The 12,545-nt window shown below is 41.6% G+C and overlaps 1 protein-coding gene across 1 annotated transcript; it reads right to left on the bottom strand.

The window, feature by feature from the left end:
* Positions 1-291: 291 nt before the first annotated feature.
* Positions 292-12,436, bottom strand: nek3 (NIMA related kinase 3). The gene is made up of 13 exons (XM_004560543.4): positions 12,107-12,436; positions 11,681-11,774; positions 11,471-11,568; positions 11,305-11,388; positions 7,386-7,453; positions 7,218-7,304; positions 5,079-5,133; positions 4,800-5,009; positions 4,489-4,603; positions 4,184-4,351; positions 3,977-4,096; positions 3,765-3,882; positions 292-3,547 (listed from the first exon to the last, which is right to left on the bottom strand). Exons 1-13 carry the CDS (start codon positions 12,236-12,238, stop codon positions 3,481-3,483), a joined length of 1,416 nt encoding a protein of 471 aa, XP_004560600.2. The 5' UTR covers positions 12,239-12,436; the 3' UTR covers positions 292-3,480.
* Positions 12,437-12,545: the final 109 nt, after the last annotated feature.

Below are 12,545 nucleotides of genomic sequence, written 5' to 3'. Positions count from 1 at the left end.
AGCAAGGAAATGCTACATCACTATGCACGCCTCGGTATTTTCTGATGTTTTCATATGTGGTGCTCAGCTTGCGTGCAAGGAACAAACTAGGGCCTTGTGGTTTTGATCATACTTCAACAAAAAAGGTGTCACCAAATGTTCACAAACACACTGCACCAAGGTGGCAGGTTACAAAAGTGATAGGAAATCACTGTAGATAGTTGCCCTTCTCGGTGTATGTTTTAGTCAAACCACTGAGTCACAGCAGCAGACACACTATTTTCACAATGACCTCACAAACCCAATCTTAAGTGCAGGAGTTTTGAACAATTTATTTAAACAGCTTTTTTATTTCTTTTTTTTTCTGGCACATTTATACAGCAGACATGTCTGTTGGAGACAGCACATACGTCCTTCCTGCAAGAGGAAACCTCTGTTCATGTTCATTTCCTTTTGCACCAGTAGTTAAATGAGGTGGACAAATCAGGTATACCTGGCACTTGCAAACAAACAATGCTTTATTGTTTAGATTTCTTTGAAACTCTGGTTTTAAATGCAATTTTTGTTTTAATATTATAAAAAATTATACTGGCAAGAAACTTTTAAAAAATGAAATAATTTATAAGGAAATTTGAATACAGCAGGTAGAGGACACACTTACATGGCATGAGAAAAGAGACTGCAGTAACTTACAAGTGATTCAATGCAGTGTAGAGAATCATATCTCGTTGCTGCAAAAGTAGGTGCTCTTTTCATTGTTCAAACGTGAACATTTTTCGGGATTGTTTATATCCTTTTGCAGTGTTTCACATATTTCTTGAAGGCTGTTCCTCCTTTTCCCCAGACATTATTTCTTGCTTCAGGGCCTGTGTTAGTCTACCTTCCTCTTTTAAATACTGAATAATAATAATCTGATATGTATGGAAGTTAGGCAAGATACTTGCCCAATTTCACTTTTTTCTTCTTCCTTAAAACCTCTTGTGTGGTATTGGCAGCTTGCACTTGATCATAATCAGGCTCGGATATTTTTGTGGATATCTTTGTGGATATTTTTTTAAAAGACATGATTTAAGATGCAATCTCTGATCTATCCAACACCTTGAATGAATGCCTGTATTATTGCTCCCCTCACGTCCATACTTGACTAACTGGGCTATTATTTCCCTGTGTGAGGCCTGGCCAGGTTCCTGCCAAACATGTTTTTTATTTCCACTGAAGAAAGTTTTGTTTGCTTATAGCAAAGCTCAATTTTCCAGATATGTTTTTCCAAGCAATATTGTACATGTAATTCACTGGTTGTAAATTTTACTTTATGTGCATTACCACTGCTGCACTACTGAGCGGTACATTTACTTCACCTCCTTAGTATTCCTGCAACTTTGCTTCCCCTCTTGACTGATTTCTAGTTAGTCACTGATCTTCGTGCATCCTCTGTCTTTGTGATATCACTCATGTGAGATTAACTGGAAGTCATAGGTTTGCTCACCTTAGTTTCAGTAAACTGAAGTAAACTGAAACTAAGCAAGTGATCATTTGCTGCAAACCTCTGAGTTTCAGTCTGAGTTCAGTCTTTGTACTCATATTGGATGTTCATAAGGAAATACTTATATTATATTTATAGCTATTACTGTTAATCCTAAATTCTCAGAGGTGGCAGAAGTTCAAACAGCCAGTATAAACTCTTTTAGACAAATTCATACACCTCCAACCCCTCAGTTTATAAGACCAATACATAAAGACACTTCCCGGTTCATCATGGCCAGTGGTGGGAGACCCTTCTATCTGCAGGACACAGACCATGATGAAGTTGCAGCTCTGCTATGATACATCACATTACATGTATCTTTTCCAAACATGCACATCTATGCTATGGAGGTGCTTTTTTTTCTATTTCTAAAAAGCAGGGGGGGGGGGGGGGGGGGTGAACTGTGAGCACTGGAGAGGGGATTCATTGTGCCCTCGTGATAAGGGTTGAGCTTCCTCAGTGAAACACATCGTGGGCAGATATCTGGTAAAAGATACCATGGAGCGCTCATGTCAGCCACTAGGAGTTCTAAGTTACTGAAAGAACTTTAGCAGCTGGATAATCCAGCTCTGGTGTGACTGTTGGTGAATCATTGTGGTTTTGTTGACTCAACGGGCTGTAGTATCCCTATCCTGCTCAGCCCAAACTGTAATGGGCAAGGCTTGGGTTAAGTCTGTCTGTAGCCAAACATGTGGCTGTTCTATTGTCTGGTCCTATTCCGTCAGGCTTCTCATTTGGCAAACCAAATACAGTAACATGTTCCACTTGCTCCTTTGTATTTATAACGTCTTTATGCAGCATGGGGACTCACTGATTTATTTCACTGCCACTGCTAATTAGAAGCTTAATTGCATCTGAAACAATGGTTATCATTTTGTATTTTCTAATTCGTTTTTATTTTTATTTCATTTTTGACTTTTTGTTTTCACTTCAGTTTAGATTTAGTATCCAGAGTGGGTTTGCTCGTTTCAGTTCGGGTTTTGTTTTGTTTGAAAATTGCTTCTTTTTTTTTGGTCAGTGTTAAGATAAGTAGTATTATTGTATGGAGTGCATATGTCAGAGGTAAACTGAGGAAAATCAGCACGGGGATTAAAAAAAAAAACCCTTTATGAAAGCAGTTGACAGACATCTTATAAGAATACAAAATCTCAATAGACAAGTCCATCAAAGCCTCATCAGGGGAACTGATAACAAATTTTACCAAACAAAGAAAGTCTGAAACTAAAGCTATTTTCTACATATTTTCCCATATTTTATTTTATTCTGGTTAGTCTTCTAAGTTCACAAAACCATTTCAGTTATTTTTTTCTTTTCCCATAAGTCTGGTTTTTAATCTTATTTTGTTACCTAAACACATTTTTTCACATCTAATTTTAGTTTTTAGTTTATTTTACCAAACTTTAATTACCCTGATCTGAACCACACGATAGCGTTTCCCATTCCACACAATGGGATCCCAAAGGGATTCCAACTCCACCTAGTGGTACATAAACCAAATAGAGTGCAGGAAGGATGGGCCCTGTAAGCACTCACTAGAAAATGAAAAAACAACAAAGCAGCTGAAAATACCAGATATGTGGTTTGTTTAGTCACAAGAATAAAAGCCATATAACAGCAACAAGATGTTTAGTCTGCTTTTGATATCGCAAAAGAAACAGACTTCAAAAGGTGCAGGCGGGCTCAAATTGGTGCGACTGCATGGAGACATAACCTTTCTGACTCTAATATTTCCTGTTTTCCGAACAAGCCAAACAGAAGCTTCCCAGTGGCCTCAAATTGCAAGGAATGTTTATCACTGCTAACCTGAGGCGAACACAACTTATTAAACAGAGCACACAAAACTTCTAAACATCTTTATGTGCACAAGGTTTTCTGACAGCAAGCTGAAAAATAAACACAGTTAAAATTTTAGTGTGTTGTTGCAGCATTTAAAAGTTAACCTTTCCTTTTTTACAGGCTCAGAAGGAAAAAAGGTCTTAGTGTTCCAAAAATATTTTCTCAGCTTCATCCATCCAGTCACATGGAGATTCCTCTTCAAAGTCCCTGCAGTGAGAGGACCAACAAAGTCAACACAATTTAAGAACTATACTTTCATTCAGTATCCTTCCCATTTCAGTCTTTTTCTCACCCTGTTCACATTAAAATCAATTAAAACACTGCTGTAACTATTTCCCTTTATGTCCAGATGCTGTACAACATCATCTAATATGCTCTGCATTAATGCTGGGATATTAAACAACAATATGTCAGGGTTACTTACGTGTCTTCATCATCAGAGCGTGGCTGCAGTCGGTCCTCGTCTATAACCAGCTCTTGTTCGGGCCCATCCGTGTCATCAACCTGAGGATGGGAGAGTGGTCCCAACAGAGGGTCTTCACCTGAACAACACCACAATGATGAACACATTAAAGATTTCAGTTGGGCTATCTACAGCTTATATTGAGATAAGAGTCTGCTCACAGATCAGCAGACCTCTGTTTATTATGAAGGTGCTGGAGGCTTTGCTCAGCTGAGCCTTCTCCAGCAGACTCAGAAGCCTCTCAGGAGGATTCCTTTCCCATCGTCTTCTCTGCCTGCTGTCCTCTGGCTCCCCTGCAACAGAATGCTTTGGTTTGGCATTTCAGTCTCCGCCGCTTATTTTTGCACCTTTCAGGAAATGAAATTCTGCTGCTACCATACCTTCATGAGTAGAACTTGTGAAGGTCCAGCCAGTTGATGTCACGCTGTCAGATGAAACCAGACTGGCATTAGCTAACACCTGCAGCACGGTGTCTGATGGCTCAGTAGACCACTGCTTTCGAGGGGCGGGGTCTCTGCTTTCGAAGCAGCTTTTTGATAAGTCCATACCTGATTTAAAGGGTTATTTAGGACATATTTTGATGACAAACCATACAGTCTTAAGAACAAATTCAGTAATGTAACCCTGCCAGCAGTGCAACAGTAGATCATTTTCTTCAACATAACATTGTTAGCTTTGACTCCACCTTCAGATGTTGATGTTTTTATTAAACTCTTCTCTCCCAGAAGACGAGCCACATTCTTTCCCTCCTCTCTGTTCCATCGACCTGTATGCCTCGCCTGCTCCTCCCTCTCTGAGGCCTGTAAAAGATTCAAAACACCGCCCTGAATCAAATGCACAGCACGAGCTCTGCGGCCATCTGAACAAACAAAGGGTCCACATTGGATTACCACAGCTGGCAAAGTTGCGTAAGAGTTTAAATTCTCATGCTACCATTAGGTCAAAACAGCAAGTGACTGTGATGAATGTGCAGCCCTAAAATCAGGTTCAACATACTGATTTTCCCTGGGAGGGCAGGTGTGTACGCAAGAGTTTAGAAACCCTGTGAGAGGTCAGGATGGTGTGCAGGGACGGTCTGTCTTTCGGGTTTGTCTTGAACATCTGCTTGACCAAGTACTGCAACTCATAAGGAAGATGACTGGGGAGGGGAGGGTATGCACCCCGGCACACCTTAAGAATCAGACTCTTCCAGCTGGATGCCTGGAACTGGACACAGGAGAAAAGCGTGAAGACACAACAAACCACACTGTGCATGAAGTGTGGAGGAGGGAGTACCGGGTGTCGCAGGGTGCAGAGCTCGTACAGGACGCAGCCTAGAGACCACACATCACTGCAGAACACACAAAGGGAGAAATGGTTATTCATTCACACCAGACATTTCATCATGTACTGGCAGAGTCAGAGAGAACTGGTTAACCCATGCATGAGTTACACAATCACTGCTGAGCCCCTTTAGTCAGAGAACTCAAACTAAATCAGAGACTGAAAATAACATGTAAATGTATGCTGTCAGGGAAAAAAAGCCTGCAGAGAGACTCTAAGCCGGGGGTTCTCAAAGTTTTAATGACTTAGTCCCACTTTAAGAAGCCAGAATATGACTTAACTTTTAGTTAGTCTTTGCACTGTCTCTCTACAGAGGATGACAGTGTTTTATGTTGCTATTTCTTCATTTTATTCAGTCACTTTTTGTTCTGGTACATAGTTGTTATTCATGTATTACTCAAGTGAGTGTTACAGTGCTTGATGCTAGCTGTCAGTGTTAGGAATGTTCAGTCGGCTATGATGGCAAGAACAGAAGAGTTGGGTTTGAAAAGAGATGATCCCTTGGTATCATTCTGCCCTGCTCTATCGTAACACGACATGAAGTGTGGCTGAATGAAATGTGCAGCGGCAGACTCGAGGGCCACTCGAGGGCTAGCACTTGGTGATCCAAGTCCTTTAAGATCTCTGGATATTTTTGTAGTGCAGATTTCACACATACTTTCAATAACTACTGTAGGCATTCCAATGAACTATAATTATCACATACAGTAATTCCGCATATACGCACAAATATGTACACACACTCTGCAGGTGCTCTACTGTCACCATAGTTTGACCAGATTTGGTTCTGGCATGTCCCTTTTTAAAAATAAAAACCACACAGTTGGTTAAACAGATGTATTATTTGTATGTACAGTCATGGCACAAAGTTGATTTTTCAGATTTTCTTTAGATTATTTTTACATGTTTTTTTTGATATTGTGAATAACACAAGGGTTCTGTGAGATTCAAAACATTTTTATTGGCAAACAAATAAAAATTTAGTATGGGCAGTGACAGCACTGCCAACAATTTTTGCACACAACTGTAGACTATTCTAGCATAGGTTCCTGTTTCTTTTCTCATCGATCTAGTTACTATTAAACCGTATTCACAAATTTTATTCATGTAGAAAACATGCCCAGAAACTCTTGTTAGCACATTTTAGTCAATTCATACACTCACCGGCTATTTTAGTGGGTACATGACGGCCTGCTGAAAACGGGAATCAAAATGGGGAAGAAAGGAGATTTAAATGTAAATGTGGCACGTTAGCGCCAGACAGACTATACTGTATATTTTAAAAACTGCTGATCTGCTGGGATTTTTCTGACACAACTACCTCTGGGTTTACAGAGAATAGTCAGAAAAAAGAGAAAATATCTAGCAAGCATAATTTCCTTGGGTCAGAATGACTTATTGATGCCAGAGGTCAGAGGAGAATGGCCAGACTGCTTTGAGCTGATAGGAAGGCAACAGTAAATCAAATAATCACTTACTACAACCAAAGTATGCTGAACAGGATCTCTGAACGTGCAAAATGTTGAACATGAAAATGCTGCGCCACAGCAGGAGAATAAATACACCGAGTGCCACTCTTGTCAGCAAAAAACAGGAAACCGAGGCCACAATTCACACCAAAATTGAACAACATAGATTAGGAAAATATTGTGCGGTCTTACAAGTCTCAATTTCTGCTGCCACATTTGGATGGCATGATCTGAATCTGGCATGAGCAGCATGAAAACATGCTAATCTCCTGTTCAGCAGCATGCTGAGCAGGAGATTTGCAGCACAGGTGTTCAGTTGGCAAATCTGCAGCAACTGTGTTGCTATAATGTTAATATGGACAAAAACTTTGAGAAACCCTCCACCCTCCTATTGAATTAAAGCAGTTCTGAGGGTAAAAGGGGTTTTAACCCAGTCATAGCAAGCTGTACCTAATGAAGTGGTTGGTGAGTGTATATTTACATTTCTGCTTTTAACATTTCTTGTTACAATGGCACACATTTTCTAAGCACAGACACTGATCTATGGAGAAGAAACATAATTTCATCTTTATATTGTTTAATATAAACCGGAGGATCCAGCCGAACGCTCACAGTAGCATACCTCTTATTGTTGTACGGCTTATTGTCCCAGATTTCTGGTGCCACATAATACGGAGTTCCAACATATGCATGAGCGTAAGCCTTCGAGCTGGAACAAATTTACAATCAAATTTAAAATCGACAAACTCAACATTAACTTTAAAAAGCTGAACAGCATCAGGTTCTTTACCTGTTCAAAATACAGGCTGAGCCAAAGTCTCCAAGCTTGACTGTCCCATTATCGGTCAGGAAAATGTTCTGGGTGAGGATGAAAGATAAGTGATGATTTAACATGACACAAGCTATAAGTACAGCCAATTATGGCAAAATTAGATTATATCACATAGATGGGTTGTAATGTTTCTGATCTGGATCAGCAGTCTCATTTTTGTTCATTTCATTCAACACACAACCAAGCAAAATGATTCCGATTTGGATTTAATTGTGCTTGCCTGACATGAAATTCACTGATCCACACCACCGGGATATACAGCAATGACATTGGAATGTCATTCGGGCTGGAGAAGTGTACTCAGATGGTAACAAAGACTGGGAAGGTAGTCAGAATTGAGGGACTCACACTACCAGATGGCAACACTGCAGACATAGAGGACAGCTACAAGTATCTGGGGATCCCACAGGCAAATGTTTATCCATGAAGAGGCTGCTAGGAAAGCTGCAACCATGAAGTACCCGCAGAGAGTCAGGCAAGTCCTGAGAAATCAGCTGAACAATAAGAACAAGATCCGGGCTATCAACACCTACGCTCCGCCCGTGAGCAGGTACCTTGCTGGGATAATAACCTGGCCAAAGGAGAAGATAGAAGCCACTGACATCAAAACCAGGAAGCTCCCCACCATGCATGGAGGATTCACCCCAAGTCCAGCACCCTGAGGCTATACGCTAAGCGGAAGGAAGGAGGCCGGGGAATGGTGAGTGTCAGTACCACAATCCAGGATGAGACAATGAACATCCACAAATACATCAGGAAGATGGCCCCAACTCACCACGTGCTCAGTGAATACCAGGCAGCAGAAACCCAAGAAAAGGAGGAAGAAGAGGAACCACCATGGAAGGATAGGCCCCTGCACGGTATGTACCAGAGGCAGATAGAGGAAGTGGCTGACATCGAGAAGTCCTACAAGTGGCTGAACAAAGCTGGACTGAAAGCAGCACAGAGGCACTAATCATGGCAGCACAGGAACAAGCTCTGAGCACAAGATCCATAGAGGCTGGGGTCTATCACACCAGGCAAGACCCCAGGTGCAGGCTGTGTAAAGATGCCTCTGAGACAATCCAGCACATAACAGCAGGGTGCAAGATGCTAGTAGCCTGCTGCAATAGATGTAGGCTGCCGGGGGATTCCCATGATGCATTGAGTTTTTCCTTTCCAGTCACCTTTCTCACTCACTATGTATTAATAGCAGTGTTGGGACTAACGCGTTATTAAGTAACGCGTTACAGTAACTACGTTATTATTGTGGTAACGAGCACGGTAACTAGTTATTATGCCAAAATCAGGAACGCGTTACTCGTTACTGGGATTTAGATAGGGTCGTTACTCGTTACTTCGTGTGGTGGCATCGCGGAGTTTCCACAGATTCAGTAACATTAGCAAGTGGTGGAGGCAGCAGGTGGATGAAGGAAAAGGGACGCAGAAGGAAAAGAGACCCGAGGCGGCCGCCGGTCCAAGTGTGAACTGAACTTCAGGTAAGAAGTTATGACCTGCAGTCTCTCTGGGTCAGATATAAACCAAGCTTAGGTGGAGTTTATTTTCGTTATTCTGACTTTTTCCGTACTGCGTGCTAGCTAGCATGACGGAGTTTCTATACAGCTGGGTGGTGCTATGAAGTTAATGATGTTGAACCTTATTTTGTTCATAAGTTATTAGAGTTGCCAGCCGTCCCGTCTGGTATTCAGAGAAAATATTACGCGTTTCTTATTGAGGTGAAAAGGAACAGTTTGTCCCGTAATTCAGCTACAATGAAAAAGGCACAAAGCTGGAGTTATTCTGTGTCTTTACGCTGCACAGCTGCCTCTTCTTCTCTCATTCTCCCCCCTCCCTCTCCCGTTTCTACTTCAGTCATGAAAACTGATCAATGATCAGCTGATCGGCTCTCTTGTTTGTTTATCGCCCACTTTGCGCCGAAAGAGGAAACCAGCGGATGTCGCGCTAAACAACAGCAGCACGTTTAAGCTTGATCAGCTGCTGTTAGAATTTATTTAATATTAATTTCTAGTATCAGCTGATGTTTGCTGGAGCCACAGCTGTAAAGCTGCTGGTCATGATATGGTTTGGTTATCTGGTGAGAGGGAAACATGAAGATGAAACCAGGAGATGTTTTTACTGAAGCATCAGAGCTGAGCAGGTGATGGAGAAACAGGTTTACCTTTTAGGTGACATGAATGAGTTGAAGGGAAGTTATGAACTGTTTCTGAGAGACAAATAACCCCAGGATCCTTTTTTAGGTAGCTGACAGCTGGTAACTGTGCAGGTGCGGATCTAGCAAAGTGTGGCCAAGGGGGCATGTAGGGCATTAACAGGGAATGGGGGGCACAAAGAAATACTTTTCTTTCTTATTCTCATTTAAAATGTCTAGCTTTTAAAAAATAATTATCTGAATCTTACAACAAACGATTGATAGATTGATGCATATATACCATCAAAACAGTGAACATCACTGTCACAACAGTGTTTGTTTTCATTCAAAGGCTTTATGATTTTTCCTATAATGGTGGGCCAGTTTCTAGTCAAAATGCCCGGGCCAATTTTCTGTCCCAGTCCAGCCCTGTATGCAGCTCATCTGCAGTCTGGTGTTACTTACATCTTCCTATTCAGAAGGCAGAATTTCTGAGTTCTGAGTACAATCGAAAGCACCACGACTGCAGTTTTTGTGTTGGATGTAAAAGGCGCACATGACTCTGTGACGTAGGCTAGAATCATGGCAGCAGTCAATGACGGTCCAGGCGTGGGATTTCTCTCGTGGAAATATGCACGTTATCATATCCTTTCTATTGGTAGGTGGCACAGTGCACTTGTGGCAAGTAAGCAAGCTAGAAGACTGGCAAAGTTATGGAAGAAACACATTAACAAGAGAATTCTGAGTAAAACCAAAGTTACTTTCCCTAGTAACTAGTTACTTTGAAAGTAACGAGTAACTTGAAGTAACTGAGTTACTTTTGAGAGAAGTAACTAGTAATGTAACTAAGTTACTATTTTAAAGTAACTTACCCAACACTGATTAATAGACCTCTCTGCATTGAATCATATCTGTTATTAACCTCTGTCTCTCTTCCACAGCATGTCTTTATCCTGTCTTCCTTCTCTCACCCCAACCGGTCGCAGCAGATGGCCGCCCCTCCCTGAGACTGGTTCTGCCGGAGGTTTCTTCCTGTTAAAAGGGAGTTTTTCCTTCCCACTGTCGCCAAAGTGCTTGCTCATAGGGGGTCATATGATTGTTGGGTTTTTCTCTGTATCTATGAAGCGCCTTGAGGCGACTTTTGTTGTGATTTGGCGCTATATAAATAAAATTGAATTGAAATTGAATAGTATACAGAAACATCTGTGCCGAATATGGCCTGGAAGTTCCGAGGTCAAAATCAGACACGCCCCCTAGGGCGAGCTAAGATCCTGTGGGACTTCCAGATACAGACGGACAAAATGGCAGTAACATCAGGAAGAAGGAACACAAGAAGCTAGAGAAGTAGCACGGGGTCAGAGAAGAGCTCAAGAAGATGAGAAGGGTGAAGGTAACAGTGGTCCAAGTGGTAATCGGAGGACTAGGTGCAGTGACTCCTAAGCACAGTCACTGTCTATAGGTCTGTTGCATATTTTTTACACACTGGGCTAAAATATGCTGATCATGGATACCTTTTTTTAAGATGTAATTTAGCTGAAATCTGGAATTACAGAGCTGAATTTGTTCAGTAAATGCTACCGAGTGACATGAGTGTTCAAACTGAGAGAACTGAGAGAACAAACATAGGAAATCTGATTCTTCTCTCTATGTTGAAGGCAGGTTTGACCTGAATGAACCAGAAGACACATTCATTAATGTACCCTGAACAAAGTAAAATGCATAAGCTAGAAAACCTAGACGTGACTGTACCTTGGATTTCAGATCTCTGTGCAGAACTCGCTGATCATGGATATGCTTTGCACCTGCGCACATTTCAGCGAACCACTTCAAGATCTGAAAAAAGAATTTAAAAACCCAATGAAACACAAGTAGGGAAGGGTAATTGTGATCATGAGTGCAGGAAGTCAGGACGTACATTATCAACACTGAACTGGTTTGACTTCTGTTGCTTAATCCTCTGGAGCAGATCTCCTCCGCTGCAGTACTCCATAACAATCCACAGGAGTTCATCAGCTAAACAAACACAATCACACATGCTATTTTGAAATCCAAACAATCGTAACTGTATGCTCATAAAAGGTTTGCAATGACTTTTAAAGCGAGTGATATTCGTGTGTACGATTACCCTCGAATGCCTCCCTGAAAGCCACAATATTAGGATGTTTCATTCTGGACAGCAGGATGGCTTCCCTCCTCGAATTCTCCAGTTTGGACTGATTCTATAAAAATGCAAATGCAAACATGATTGTATTCCATACAGCGCGAAACAAAACAAACAAACAAAGGCAGGCTGACAACAAACAGCTTCCATGTCTCAGTGTAAGCAGCAATCTGGCAGGTTATCAGCAAGGCGCAAAAAACGAAACTAAACTCAAATAAAATAAAAAATTTCCATATCCGACCCCAGGCTGCAACATCACGCCTGGAATTCCAACAAGTCTTATTTTACTTGAATGTTTTATAATCATCACAGTTTCGGGGGAAGATTTGAATCAGACTGATCCGTTTGCTCCAAACAGGTGAGGACATTCCCTCCTTTCCTTGCACATACCTTTGGCAGCTGAATCTCCTTCACCACATATTTTTCCTGACTGCTTTTACACCGCACTAACACGGCCCGGCCAAACGAGCCTTCACCGATCACTTTAACAAGTGAGTATTTCTCCATCGATCTTCTCCACATAAAAGACAAAGAGGGAAAGAGAAATAGCACACTGGGGGAAATAACTACAGCGGGATGAGCCGATGGAGCCGACCCTTCACATCACTGCTTTTTTTAAGCCGCGTGTGATCGTACAGGGATTTTTTTTACAATACATACAGAAGAATACCGTCCCAAAAATAACCTCCACCTAGACTAGTGCGGTTTATCTGGCCACTACTTCCTTATTATTATATGACGTAGGGCGAGGCGCCACTGTGCTACCCAGCGTGACCGCTAGATGGCAGAACACAACCTCGAAAACAGACTAATAGTTTCATATGTCGTG

The sequence above is a fragment of the Maylandia zebra genome, linkage group LG14, assembly GCF_041146795.1.
Source record: "Maylandia zebra isolate NMK-2024a linkage group LG14, Mzebra_GT3a, whole genome shotgun sequence".
NCBI lineage: Eukaryota > Metazoa > Chordata > Actinopteri > Cichliformes > Cichlidae > Maylandia > Maylandia zebra.
This window is presented reverse-complemented; position numbering and strand designations above follow the sequence as displayed.

Excerpts from the sequence above, each read along its gene's own strand:
- nek3 (XM_004560543.4), bottom strand. The coding sequence starts at position 12,238 with ATGTGGAGAAGATCGATGGAGAAATACTCACTTGTTAAAGTGATCGGT. Across the intron at positions 11,775-12,106 it reads AGGAGATTCAGCTGCCAAAG|AATCAGTCCAAACTGGAGAA; the intron begins GTATGTGCAAGG and ends GCATTTTTATAG. Across the intron at positions 3,883-3,976 it reads CACCTTCATAATAAACAGAG|GTGAAGACCCTCTGTTGGGA; the intron begins GTCTGCTGATCT and ends GGTGTTGTTCAG.